This window comes from Acartia tonsa, chromosome 5, assembly GCF_053477335.1.
Source record: "Acartia tonsa isolate MP-2025a chromosome 5, ASM5347733v1, whole genome shotgun sequence".
NCBI classification, from domain to species: Eukaryota; Metazoa; Arthropoda; class Copepoda; order Calanoida; family Acartiidae; genus Acartia; species Acartia tonsa.
Genome location: NC_137264.1, coordinates 19,057,661 through 19,071,198, shown reverse-complemented (window position 1 = coordinate 19,071,198; position 13,538 = coordinate 19,057,661). Strand labels below are relative to the sequence as shown.

Sequence of the window (13,538 nt, the reverse complement as noted above, 5' to 3'; positions counted from 1 at the left end):
AATTGTCTTTTACAAGTTAGAACAGCTCATCTCAAAAAACGCCTTTTTTAGAAAATGCCTATCTTAATTAACGACTTTCTTAGAAAACGCCCATATTCACCTGGTCAGGTGCTGCACAATCCAGAAAGATGCCACACAGGGCTGGCAGGAAGGTTCGAGGTGGACATGATTCAAAACATCTAAACATCATATGTTAACATAAATAGTAGGTACCTAGGGGAGATAAAGAAAATATTATTTTGTAAATTTTTCAAGTGTTTAAGCAGTTGGTCAAATATACGTTAGTAGATTTTGGTAAACTAGCCAAAAGTTGAATTCGATAATTAATTTCTAATTTTTAATGCTATCTGAAACAAAGTTAGTCGTTTTGTTTAATTACTTGGCCAGTCTACAGACGTATGAGTGACGTATCAGGACGTACCTATCCACGTTGTCGGACATGAGGAGCAGCATGCAGAGTTGTTCCAGGGCAATTAACTGCATGTCCCTCTCCTCCCCGGCACCACTGTGCAGCCATTCCAACAGCGTTTCTGGATCAACATCTCCCATCCTGCAACAAAAATGGTTGTTGAAACTATAAAGTAGTAAGCTTTATTCGTGCTGTAAGAATTCGAAAACGACCCTTCAAAAAAGCACATAGAAATATTACGGAAACGAAAGTTTTAGTAAAAGCTACACATCATGATTTTACTTAAGTTGGAGGATTCATCTCAAATTAGAAAACTAACCTACAGGTTTGCAATCTTAATTCTGTATAAACCTAAAAAATAGACCCTAACAATAAGAAGGTAAAAAAGATTACCTAAACTAAGGCAAATAATAAAAATAAAGCAGGTAAACATTTTCCTAAGGCACATTTGATTCTCTTCTCTTATTTTATTTCCTTCGCTAGAGTTTTAAGAGCATGATAAAATTAATTGAATAATATTTTATTAATTTAAAATAGGGAACTTAAATGTATATCCACTGATTAACAATCGAGAGTTTCTTGAGAACTTACTTGAATATTTAGCTGGTATCACGGACTAGAAAAGTAGATGAATTAGCAGTAGTTCTATTTGGAAGATTTTCAGCGTAGAAAGGATGGTAGGTAGCTATTTGTTTTTGGAGAGTGTTAAGTGCGCACTTGGGCAAGTGCTAAAGCACTGATCTCCCCTTCTTTGTAACAACAACCTTCTTGTTTTCTGTTTATTTAACTTGATACATTCAAAAATTGATATCTAAAATCTGAAAAAAAAGTTAATTTTATGAGTATATTAATTAATATATGTATACCTAGACATTATAATAATAAAACATTCAAATTAGGCATAACAGAGAAATGTTAAAAAAAACAGCGAGGTACAAAGCTAGTTTTTCTCTCCCATCTTAAATGCGCTGATAACTTATATTATAAAGACTGAGGGTTGCATTAACTTATAAGCACTTAACAGTAAAATATCCCATTTGTGCAAAAAAAACTCAAATATTTCAATAAACATCCAACAATTAAGTTAATTGTGTGTGATAATCAGTTGTAAATTTCAAAAAAAAACAAGAAATTTCGATAATGTTAAATTTTCAAGAACATTCTATTCAAATGTAACTAATTTAATAACTAATAATAATTCTAGGCAAACTATTAAGCATAAATTATCGTAACGGTTCATGTATAAAAGAATTTTTTGGTTAATTGCCTTTTATTCCAATAAAATTAATATCTTAATAATCACTTTTTTAATTTTTAGATTAAGTCATTTCTTTCACTTTTCCTATTTTAACTATTTTTAACTTTTTTCTAATCGACATATAAATGTATATATATTTGTTTTCCAATGCACTTAATATTTCTTAAAAATCAAGGTCATTTTTCAAAAAAATTACAATTTTTATGTAATGGGAAAAATTAAACTTGTGATTTTTCTATAGGCTACGCAATATACTATTTACACCATAGCTTAGCTTTTAATCTTTCTATTATTCACTTTTTAGCTTTCCAAATTCCTTTTGTCTATCTGTACAAGCACTCAGACAATAGAGGGGAGAGTGAAAAATACGTATTTATTTTATATTATGCCTACTAAGCTAGCTGCTTGAAAAAGCTGCTACCTCCTACTCACCAAATCAGTGAAATTTTTTTGACGTATCTTAAAAAAGCTAGCTGTAATCATATGTTTAAAAAATAAAATAAATGTATAAAATCTTATTTTTAATGCCGGATATGAATAAAAAAAGTGTGTATTAAAGCTAGCTCTAAGTATTTATGATAGAAAAAAACTCGTCCTCGTCTGCAAAGATCAGCTGATACAGTGTTGCCACATTTTTATAATCAAAACAAATATTTATTTTATAAATATAAATTTTTAAAAATAATCTTTGAAGTTTTGAATTTTTATTCCATATTTATATTTTAAAAGAAGATAAAAATCTTTAATTAATAAACTTAAAGTTAATTTTCTTTCTTTTTGTTTGGCAACCTTTTTATTATTGGAAACATGTTACATTTAAAATCAAAACAAATCAAATGTTTATTGTTTGAAAGTATGCCTACCTATTTCGACCAAGATGAAATTATTTTTAAACCAATTTATTATTGTAGGTTTATCAATTTAATTCTATAACTCCCTTGTCTTTCCGTCCATAACACTAATGTCGAAATATGTAATAAACTCGCATTAATTTAAGATAAACTTCTGCGTTATCTAAGTACGTCTATATAGAGTTGTTGATTATTATCTATTAAAATAAAAAATAAATCATTTATTGTGTATAAAATATCCTTAGAAACAGTAAAATAAACAAAATTGTTTTGATTTTCCGTGTTTTTCCGTTCAAAAAGTCGCCAAATCAAGTTAGATATCCTCAAATATTTCCTTCAAGATTTTAATAGAAGTACCCAAAGTTTTTAATCTTTTATTCTAAAGCCTATAATATTTTTTAAATTAATAATTTAAGATGTAAAATGAAACGAAGTTTTGACCCAAACGAAGTAATAGACCTTACACAAGGAGAAGAAAATGAATCGAAGAAAACTCAAGCTAAAAAGCCAAAGCGAGACCGAGGTAATGTAAGAATTATTAAGTAGAATAAATTAAATATATTGTTGAATAACTTTAGCGCTTTTCGTTATGATTTTTTTACGTAAAGGATCTCCATATTAATACCATATAGTGTCTTTTAGTATGTTAGGGGCTCTCAATATTCGTAGGAGGAAGGGGACAAAATAATAGACTAAAAAATACCCCAAGACTTTGATATAGAAATAAGATAGTCTAAAATTACCCCAGGAGGTCTCGCAAAGCTTCCCTGAAATTGAGAAATCGGATAAGTGGATAGCGAGATCTTAATAAAAATACAGCAATAAACTTACTATCTATGTTATATAATTGGATTACTAGGTATTTATTAATAATGTTTCGCTACTTTATCTCATCACAATTGCATTGTCCTTGTTTAGATTTGAGTAACAAGAACAAGGGACTGTTAGGAAGATTTGATTCTGCTAGAGAGCAGGTTCAGTGGTATGGAAATAATGGACTCCAGGCCAGGGCATGGGGACAACAGTTTCAATATAGGTATTATTAACACCGGGGGAGGAAGGGGACATTGAATTCTAAATTATACTGGTCCTGAAGGTTAAATGAAAATTTTCTATCGTTTAGATTTAAAACTTGATTACTTGTTATTAAATCTTTTTTGGTTGTTTCAAACTAGGTTTTTTCAAACTTTTTAGCCATTTTTAATTTTCATTAGGAATAATTTTGTTTATCATAACTTCAGATGTTTGTACATCAATAAGCGATTGTCTTACTCATTCAGATCACTAAGTTTTTTTATCCACATAGTTGTTAAAAAAATTCACTTTCATTTTTGTGATTTAAACTTAAATAGAATCATTAAATTTTTTAAGGGAGAAAAATTTCTTTTGCAATGGTGCGTCATTCGGATTCGGACGCGGAGGCTTTAATCAGGGACAGGTAATTTTCAGGTTTAAGGTTAACAGCATTTGAAAAATTGTCCAAATTGTGAAAACAAAATGCGGTTCACTAAATTCAAGTTCAAATGCATTTCGTGTGACTACCTCTTTCGTTGCGTTTTAGTCCTGTTTATGAAACTAGCGGCTTCGCCCCTAGCCTCTAGGGGCTGTGCCCCAAGAGGTATAATTAATTCTTCTATTACCTACCCAGCCGATACAAATTTTCGCGAATAAATGGCGAATTCGCGAAATTCGTAGAAAAAAATTTAAAAAACGAATTCGCAAAGTTCGTTAAATAAATTGGGGGGCGGGGGGTATTTTTTTATTTTTGGGGGGTTTAGGAGTGTCCCACCACCCAAGAAAATAGCCTAAACTACCACAGGACCAGTAGGTATATTCCCTGAAGAGTAGAATCCGATCGGTTCACTGGTTACCGAGATCTTAAGGGACGGACAGACAGACATCATTCTACTTTGTATTATAGATAGCATTAAACTAGTGTTTCCAACTATTATTGGCCATTTTCATCGGAATTATTTTGCGGAAATCCTTAGAGATAATTCACAGTTGTTCTGTGCAATAATTGGATGAGTTGGATGTATTTTGTCTGAAATTTGTTGTGTTTGTTCATTTTTCATTAAATTAAATTTATTTTGGCTTGAAAGTATCAGAAAATAATTCCAAGGCGTTCTATTATATGGTATTTGTATAACTTGTATAATATATTGTTTTTAGGTTTTTCCTGGACCTTCGACATCTAGACATATGATAAATGAATATGGAAATAGACAAAATAACCAACAACAAAGACCAGATTTTCACAACAGGAATGCGCACTGTTATTATCCTTTAACATAAAATAGTAATATTTTGTGAAGTACTAGACAAAAAGTAATAGATTATGTTTATAATAGGTACAGTTAAAAAGTATTTTTTTTTTTCATTAGTTAACTAAATTACTAATAAATATTGCATGAAGCAATTGAAAAATATGATAATATAAATTGTGGCATATTATAATAGGCCTAATGGTTACCCTCGGCCCCGCTCCCATGAAGATGAATTCTTTGTACCTGGTCCTGATGTATTCTCACATCCCAGCCAACAGTTTAGACAGGCACTCAACCCAGATCCAGATTCATTCAGGTTTGTAAAAAATTCTTTTCATGGAATAACCTCTGTTTTTTGTTCTTTTATAAAAGTAACAGGTTGACTGTCTATTTCTCTTTGTGTGAAGCGTAGGAACTGAACCGATATAGTTAATCCTTAACTTGTGATGCTTTCTATAGGTGAAGAAAAAAAAATACTATTATAGGAGAAATCCTCCAAAGAAAAAAAATATTCCCTTCTAATGCCCCTTCTAATTCACATATGTTTCTTAATATCTCTAAACCAAATAAATTAATTTTCAAAGGCTTTGAAATCCCCCTAACAAATATCTGAATTCAACATTAAAATCCTAAATTTTATTCAGACAAGTAGCAAGATTTTTGACACAAAAGATACCTGACGATATTATTCATACAGGTTTGACATTTTAAGAATAAATAGGACACCTGCCATTTTCAGGCATGGGTTACCATTAGCGCATCCGCTCGTCGTTGGGTTCAATCTTGGTTCAACATCGTGTCATAACTAAAGTCGTTCCTAAATGTTTCCTACTGCTGCTATTTAAGATTTTCACTATTGACTCTAGGGGCGTGGTGACGCTTCGGGTACAAGTCCTCTCCACGTCACCTTTGAACATACTTAACATCTAACGCGCTTAATCGCCTATGGTATCAACACCTATCAGAAAACCAACCATTTTATTGCACAACCTTTGTTTGAGAAGTCCTAACTGTGCATGGAGTTGCGCTTTTTTTGGGCCAAGGCATTCCCCGCAACTATTTATGCCGCGCATCTGACTTAGCAGCAGTAGGAACCATTTAACGTCTTTAGTTCTGACGCGGCGTCTGACCGAGATTTTAACCTATTACCTTCCCGACACGACGAGTGGATGCGCTACGTGTTGAGCCACAGTCACGGGTTAGATGGGTGACATTAATTTTTAGTAGGGGGCGCATTGGCCCTTAATAGGCTTGACTCATTACCCTGTACAGTTGGGACTTTCAGGTAAAGATCAAAGAGTTGGTTGTCGTTTTTGTGTTACTTGACTATTACGGTTGTTAAAACAGGAAAGAAGATATTGCTTCCCTTGGTTATCCTTGTTTGTTTTTTTACCTGACGTTAAAGTGTTTTATATAATGAAGCTTTAGGTATTCTATTTTAGATAAGAAATGGAAAAGACTGACCAAAACAATTTTGAATAAATTTTGTGATAGCCAACAAACAATGCCGTCTATGGAAAGAAAAATTGATTTCTGGAAACAATTGTATGAACTCATTAGGAAAGGATTTCTTTTGATTTACATAATTTAATATTAAAAATTGATTCAAGATGTAATAGTTCAGGGATAGAACAATAAAAAAAATCAGTTATCTGACTTCCTTCAATTTTTTCCCTCACTGGGCAGAGGAGAACTTCAGAGTATAAGACAATTGACGATAAATTGATCAACATCATTTCCCTGATGACAGTGAACAAGCTTACCTATCCCTTTTTGTAGATTAAAATTATTGGTTTAAACACTACAAGATTACAACCAACAAATCACAATTCAATAAAAGCACCACCAAAAGTGTGGCTATAAAACTTTGTGTACCAGTGTAATCTATAGTACAATGTCCTCTCCCTCCTTTAGAGAAGAACTGTTATAAATAAACCCTTATTTACACACAGATCTGAGTATGATTGTGGCATATTCATATTCGGGTCCACGTTCAACGGGTTTGGGAACGTGAGCAGCGACATGGACATGAACATCTGGCTGGACAGGACACAGGATATGCCAGACAAGGAGAAGCTCTGCGCTGTCAGACGGTTGCTCAGGAAATTTTGGAGGTACGTTTTTTTTATCTAAAGTGAAAATATTTTCTAGTCGTGTAATGTACTTAAGGGGGGGGGGGGGTACTGCAACCATCTCGTAATCGATGATTAAATGGCACTTAAACGTGGGTCTCCTAAACGTTTGTCTGTCTTCTAGCCACTTTTCATGGACTTTTCAAAACTTTTGAGGACTTAACGAATAGAATATAATTTTCAATTACTATACTTTGTTTTATGCAACAATTTAAAACACAAAAAAATATTAACTACCAGCGGCTACGACCCTAAATTTCTCTAGAGGCTTTTGCGGCGCGGGAGGGGGTCAAGTCAACCCTCCACTTTTAAGTTATGTTTTAAAAAGAAATTTTTCTGTTTTTTTTCTTAGGGTTTTTTTTCTTGGGAGGGGGGAGATACCCGTCCCCCAAAATAAATATTAACCTCCGCTGGACCTATAAGAATCCTCACTGTAAAGGAGGGCCAATTAGTTCAGCGAGATCTTGAACTACCAACAATAGCACATCCTGTTACTTTTATTCCAAGATAAAGCATACAAAATTAAACATTTATTTTTAATTAAGTAAGAATATTCGTGGAGGAATAGAGTTGGTACCTGCCAAGGTTCCAATCCTCAAGTTTAAGGACTCTATGGCAAACTTGGATATTGATCTGAGTGTCAATAACCCCACCAGGTAGCATTTTTTCTCTTGCATGGAGCCAAGATAGCCTAAAATTCACTTTGTCTTTCTGTCCGTCCTCCTTCAGTCTGTAACGCTATATGGAAAATGAGATATTTTCTGCTGCATTACTCCATACTTACTATAGTTCTTTAAGTATACATCTTAGTTAGTCTCTAGGTCATGATACAAAAGACAATTATACATTATATGTAAAGGTTTCGTGATTAATTATCTTATCTTTACCTTTCTTCTCCCTCGTTTTGTTGACGACTGAACAAAAAATGAAATCAATTAAAGGGCTAAATCAACTGGCTACTCCAAAGCTTAATTATTCTTTGTTCAGCAAGGGGGGGGGGGGGGGGTTAATTCAACCATCTCGTAATCAATGTATAAATCGCACTTAGAATTCGAATTTCGATCTGAAATTTTGCATGAGTAATTCTTGGTAGGTCTATTTTCCCTAAATCGAACAAAAAGTTGGAAAAGTAACGGCTAATGGTTCAGCCGTTCTTTTGCTATTTTTAGAGCAAATCTGTCATAAATTACGTAGAAATCAACTTTTTAAAACATATTTTTGCTTTAAATCATGTGAAATGATACAAAAAAACATTTTTTTAAATATCTAGTACCAGCAACTACCGACTAGAATCGTTGGAAAACGCAAATAGTATTATGTGGAGATAGGTTTCGTGATGGATCTGTATTGAGAATACCAAAAAATTGGCTAAACGACTGAGCCGCCAGCCATTAGCCGTTACTTTTCCAACTTTTTGTTCGATTTAGGGAAAATAGATCTACCACGGATTACTCATGCAAATTTCAGATCGAAATTCGAATTCTAAGTGCCATTTATACATTGATTACGAGATGGTTGCATTAACCCCCCCCCCCCCCTTTATTAAATTATTTAATATTTTAATGCATTGCATTATATAATAAATTATATTCTATTCTATTATACTTTCGAATTTGGAATATGTATTATATTTTCTGCAAACAATATTTGGTAGATAATATTATATTAATGTTTTAGTATTCGAAACACCCACTTGCTGTACCACTATTCTACGCTTGATTATAGGTAAGAAATAAGATAAAATAACAGGTCTGCGTTTTTAATTGGACTGTAATTTATATTGGTTTCCAAAGTTTTATAACCACTTAATCCTATTTGTTTACTAAAAAACTTTGGACTTTTATTTAATTTCGAATAGCAAGTTACCTACAAATTAGTAGTCTTCAAACTTTTCAACAAATAATTTCAATGTACAAAGGGGGTAGTTTTGATAAATATTATTTTGGATGTATATCAAGGGGGGGGAGGGAGGGGTTCTGACACATTTGCGTAAACCTGGTGGATAGACTTTATCTTTGGACTGAGAGGATAGGTTAATAAAGATAAAATCATTCTTATATGGTGAATTTTCCCAAGTTTTAAGATTTTTTGGATAGGCCTCCAGGTTCCGGAGCTCCAGGCCTCCAGGTGGTCTCTGTACAGGTAAAAATGAAAAAAAAATGTTTTTTTTCAGAATTAGAGGTCAACTTATGAAACAAAATATGCATGTTTTTTCTTCATTATGTGATTAACATTCAAAAAGGTGCATATTTTGTTTTATGAGTTGACCTCTAACTCTTCAAAAAAAAAGTTTATTTTTTATTTTTACCTGTACAGAGGACACCTGGAGGCCTGGAGCTCTGGAACCTGGAGGCATATTCAAAAATCTTAAATCTTTCTGGGGGAAGTTAATCATATAAGAATGATTTTATCTCTGATAACCTATCCTCTCAGTCCAAAGATAAAGCCTATACACCAGGTTTACGAAAATGTGTCAAAACTCCTTCCCCCCTCCCCCTTGATCCTCTATTATCTTATCCATTATTGGCCCTGCTTATATTAAAGATCTTTTAAATGTGATTGTTATTTAGAGTTCGACCACTAGTCAACGCTGTGAAATGCTGGGCGAAAAGTGTCGGCATTAATGACGCCAGTTGTCAGACACTGTCTAGCTATGCTTGGACACTTATGGTTATACACTTTCTCCAGTTCAGAGCAAAACCCAGGGTAACATTTTATTAGTTGTACAAGAATTAGTCATTGGAAGAAAAAGGGCAATTAACAGGGAACTTGTAAAACCCAGTGCTATGTACTTATTGTACAATGTACATTTAGAAACATCATTGAAATATGCCAATGTATATCAGAGAAATAGTGTGTTTGTAAAAATGAAATTTTTCTTTCTTCAACTTTTTTTTTATTTCAAATGATATCAGTTTACATCAAAACTTATCTTAAAATTTTATTCAGGTACTTCCCTGTCTTCACGACGAGTATCCGCAGACTTTTTTCGCCCGTTCCAACATTTTCAACCTCGACTATTCCGAGTCCCCCTCCTTCAAGTCCGAGAACCAGCAGTCTCTGGGGGACTTGATGGCCCAGTTCTTCCATTACTATGCCGCAGAGTTCGACTATGAAAGGTAAGTATTGCACCAGCCTTAATAGTGTCATAACTAAAGACGTTTAAAATTGTACCTCCTGCTGCTATTCAAAAAGCGTGACATTGATAGTAAATCATCGTAAATGCAATAAATAGCCTGCTCGTGTAAATTTTTACAACGGTTCTGAAATAAAAGGTTATTATAGTTGGAGTACAAAGTGTCGGCCATGTAAAGTAAAGATGCATTTATTATTGCTTTGATGTTACAACTGTTATGTTTTCTAATTGTGTACTTTGTAAATGGCTAAAAAACGATCTTTTGATAAGCTCTCTCATTCCCTTTTGACTCATCAATGAAATCTTGATTGGTTGGTTTTAAATAGCAGTGTCTACAATTCTCAACAAAAAATCTACAAAAGAAATGTTGGTTAGAAAAAAAAGTTTTTGTAGACATCTGTGTTGACACGTTTTTTTCTTCAGGTTAAGTGGGTTGGCATTTAGTCTAGTAACTCTTTCTGAATTAACATTTGCTCTAGTGAACCAAATATTTTCTTCTACTTTGTCAACTTTTTTGAGGATTTTGTAAACTTGAATCATGTCAAATCTGGTACGTCTTGTTATAAATTGTTTAGGATGTTCAATGTTCATCAATTTATTGTCCATTATCTTATTCCTGTGCTTTTTTTAAAAGGTTTTAAGGTGAAAATTAATAAATATATAATTTTGTAGAGATGTAGCAAGTATAAGGAAGGGTTGCATATTGGAAAAGGATGATTGTGAGGTAAGCAATTTTTATCGCGAAGCTTAATAATAACATTCAATGACGGTAAAACGTCTGTAAGTGGTAGCACTGATCGTTAATGTTAGAATAGTTTTGGTTCTTAACAATTTTCGACTTCCTAACATCGATCTTTAGTTAAAACCAGCGGCTACGCTCCTAGAGGCCTCTAGGGGTACTTGAAGTGGTGGGGGCTAAAAATTTATACATCTCTGCTTTCATAGATGGTTTCAACCTTGTCATTTAACCAACCATACCTATATAGTTTAGTTATACTAATCAGAAAATTGCATTTTATAAAGAGGGGGGGGGGGAGAAATAGGAATAATTAAATTTGTGGGAGGGAAAAAATGAAGAAATGACCAGTCCTGAAAACTATTTTCCCCCTCCTTTGGTAGAAAAACAAGAAAAATGTGTGGGAGGTGAAAATTGATAAAATAAATAGCACTTATAACATTTTTCCGTTTTTCTCCCTCCTTGTGGGAAAAATATAAAATATTTTGCAGCAGGGAAGAAAAAAAATAAATCTTGTGCGGAAATACGCCCCTGAGTAAAAAACAAATCGCATTAAAGGCCAATGACCTGTCGTTACTCCCCAAGCAAACTATAATTTCAATGAATTCTAAGTAAGGAAAGGGAGAAATACCACCAAAAGCAACTACAAATTGATAATAAATTATGATTTAGTCGTATGCTCGAAGCATAAAGCTGTCTCCTGGTCAATGGCGCGCCCATATGCTTCTAGAGGAACCTTTTGACAGAACCAATGCAGCTAGAGCTGTCTGCAACGAATCACAGTTTGACAAGATTAAGACTTGCATTCAGGTAGGTTATTAGTACTAGCGCCACATCGTCTAGGGGCTCTGTATTAATAAAAAAAGCCTAAAACCATCTAAGGGATTCAATCTAAAATTAGAATTACCAAAAACCATGACAGGACCTATGTGAAACTTTCTTATAAAGGAGGACTCAATCTGTTCTGTAGTTATTGAAATATTTAGCTTCAGACAAAAAAACTTTAGTACATTATATAATAGGATTACTTCTTAATTCAGTTTGTCTGTCAGCATGAGATCACCTACTTAATATACTATTTTTAGTTTAAATAGCTGAAGGGGTAGTTGCACGAAGGGCATTTAAACTTGAATGTTGTAAACTGCATATTTTTTTTAGTTCAATAGTTTTAACTACATCTATAGGACATATATTTGAAAGAATTTCAATTTTCTACCACGTAGTTTTAAAAATATTAAGACTTGAAAATCATATTTTTTTGATATATGCAACAAAAATGGCTGTCCTTTTTTCGCAAAAACAGCATGAGGACTATTATGTTGGTGCCAAATTGATTACTTTTTTTGTAAAACAAAACTATAGTCTATACCTGTTAGATGGTATTCTCGTAACTTATGCTTGCAATCAAACTTGTTAAATAACTTCATCCCTTATCCATTTGCCTGAGCAAGCATCTAATTTTTACAGCTTCGCTTTTATAAATGGTTTCATCCTTTGTTTTTGGCGAATCAAGTTATTATATTGAATTTGATTGGTTGGTTCATTAAGTTTAGCGTCCATAGGTTTCAACAACTAATTGCAATATAGAGAAGGGGTTATTTTGTGTATTATCATTGGGGATGAAAACATCAAATTTTTGGTCATTGTCTTATCCCTTTAGATCCTGGGGTATATTGTTATCCGCAGGCAGGGGGGTAAATGTAATGGCACCGCAGATATAGAGTTGGAAGTTCATTGTTTATTGGGAACTTAGTGGGAAACCAGCTTCTACACTTATATTTTTTTGTTTTAGGATGTTTACAGATATATGAACTATTTGAAGAAAGGAGAAACCAAGGATATCTCCCTCAATGATTTATGTAACATTAACAAAGCAAACAAACATACACATTTCAATTAGTTTACACTCCACCATATATCTGTAGGGATGGAACAATGGATACTAACGTAGTGTTACCCTAAATTATGACCAACGAAATTACTTCTTATGTTGATGAAAATTATTAGCGCAAAAGTTTTGAAACTGTTACTTCAATAACAAAAATAATATTTAATATAACCCTTTAAAGTTTTAAATCTAACAAATAGTCGAATGAGATAATGAATAATATTGTCCAGTGTCCCCCCCCCTCCCTGAAAATTAACCAAATACAAATTCTTTCGAGTACATGAACAGATATTTTGTGACTTTAATCAATTAATATTTTTGTTTTAAATGTTTGTTGTTTCTGTGATTATACCTCTACCCTTTATTTTAAGTATATCCCTAATAACTTGAGTTCCAAAGTTTTATTATAGACTTAATTGGTGCTTTCTCTTTAAGTGCCTAGCGAGCATAGAGCAATATTTTTCAAATTATCTCAAGAAAGAGGTTTACTTTTCTTTTAAATCTCATCTTGTTACATTTTTAATTTTAAAAATTAGTTTTTGTTACTGTAAATTTCAGTGTATATTTTGGAAATTTGAAGTGTTAAATAGTGTTATTATTCATTTTTTTATGTGTAATGTTCATTCATATGAAAATATACATCTATTTTCTTTTTGTGTTGTTTTAGTACCTACCAATTTATTTCAGATAAAAAAATAAGATTTAAAGTAAGGAAAAAAGCTAAATGTTATGTGAACAAAGGATGACAACATCCATAAAACAGTTGAACAAATTTACATTAACACTTGTAGTGTGTCAGAAATAAATCAGTGAATAATCAGAATTTAATGTATATAGTTCTAAACAAAATTGTAAGTAAAT

At 32.7% G+C, this 13,538-nt stretch overlaps 2 protein-coding genes across 5 annotated transcripts in view; one reads left to right on the top strand and one right to left on the bottom strand.

Annotated features, from left to right (window-relative positions):
- Ufd4 (ubiquitin fusion-degradation 4-like) overlaps positions 1-1,238 on the bottom strand; it is a 41,030-nt gene extending 39,792 nt beyond the window's left edge. For both annotated transcript variants that reach the window (XM_080160710.1, XM_080160711.1), the window contains exons 1-3: positions 1,001-1,238; positions 422-550; positions 101-179 (exon numbers count right to left, since the gene is read on the bottom strand). In XM_080160710.1, the coding sequence (XP_080016836.1) occupies positions 101-179; positions 422-549 (207 nt within the window). In that variant the 5' untranslated portion in view covers position 550; positions 1,001-1,238. The remainder of the gene's footprint in view (positions 1-100; positions 180-421; positions 551-1,000) is intronic.
- A 1,671-nt stretch (positions 1,239-2,909) lies between these two features.
- On the top strand, positions 2,910-13,331 carry LOC145318930 (poly(A) RNA polymerase GLD2-like). 3 transcript variants are annotated; one of them, XM_080160643.1, is made up of 15 exons: positions 2,910-3,041; positions 3,437-3,554; positions 3,890-3,956; positions 4,691-4,779; positions 4,976-5,101; positions 5,430-5,482; positions 6,228-6,345; positions 6,738-6,899; positions 7,463-7,573; positions 8,595-8,642; positions 9,488-9,623; positions 9,867-10,036; positions 10,726-10,777; positions 11,462-11,599; positions 12,582-13,331. In XM_080160643.1, exons 1-15 carry the CDS (start codon positions 2,942-2,944, stop codon positions 12,687-12,689), a joined length of 1,596 nt encoding a protein of 531 aa, XP_080016769.1. In that variant the 5' UTR covers positions 2,910-2,941; the 3' UTR covers positions 12,690-13,331. The 3 variants fall into 3 exon arrangements, with proteins under 3 accessions (XP_080016769.1, XP_080016767.1, XP_080016770.1); XM_080160641.1 differs by having other exon boundaries at positions 4,691-4,783; positions 4,980-5,101; XM_080160644.1 differs by having other exon boundaries at positions 2,915-3,036; positions 3,438-3,554; positions 4,691-4,783; positions 4,980-5,101.
- Positions 13,332-13,538: the final 207 nt, after the last annotated feature.

What these genes read in the sequence shown, in the direction of transcription:
- LOC145318930 (XM_080160643.1), top strand. Translation starts at nt 2,942, where the DNA reads ATGAAACGAAGTTTTGACCCAAACGAAGTAATAGACCTTACACAAGGA. An exon ending in CAATTGTATGAACTCATTAG is followed by an intron (nt 6,346 to 6,737) that starts GAAAGGATTTCT and finishes ATTTACACACAG; the next exon opens with ATCTGAGTATGATTGTGGCA. An exon ending in AGATTAAGACTTGCATTCAG is followed by an intron (nt 11,600 to 12,581) that starts GTAGGTTATTAG and finishes TTTTTGTTTTAG; the next exon opens with GATGTTTACAGATATATGAA.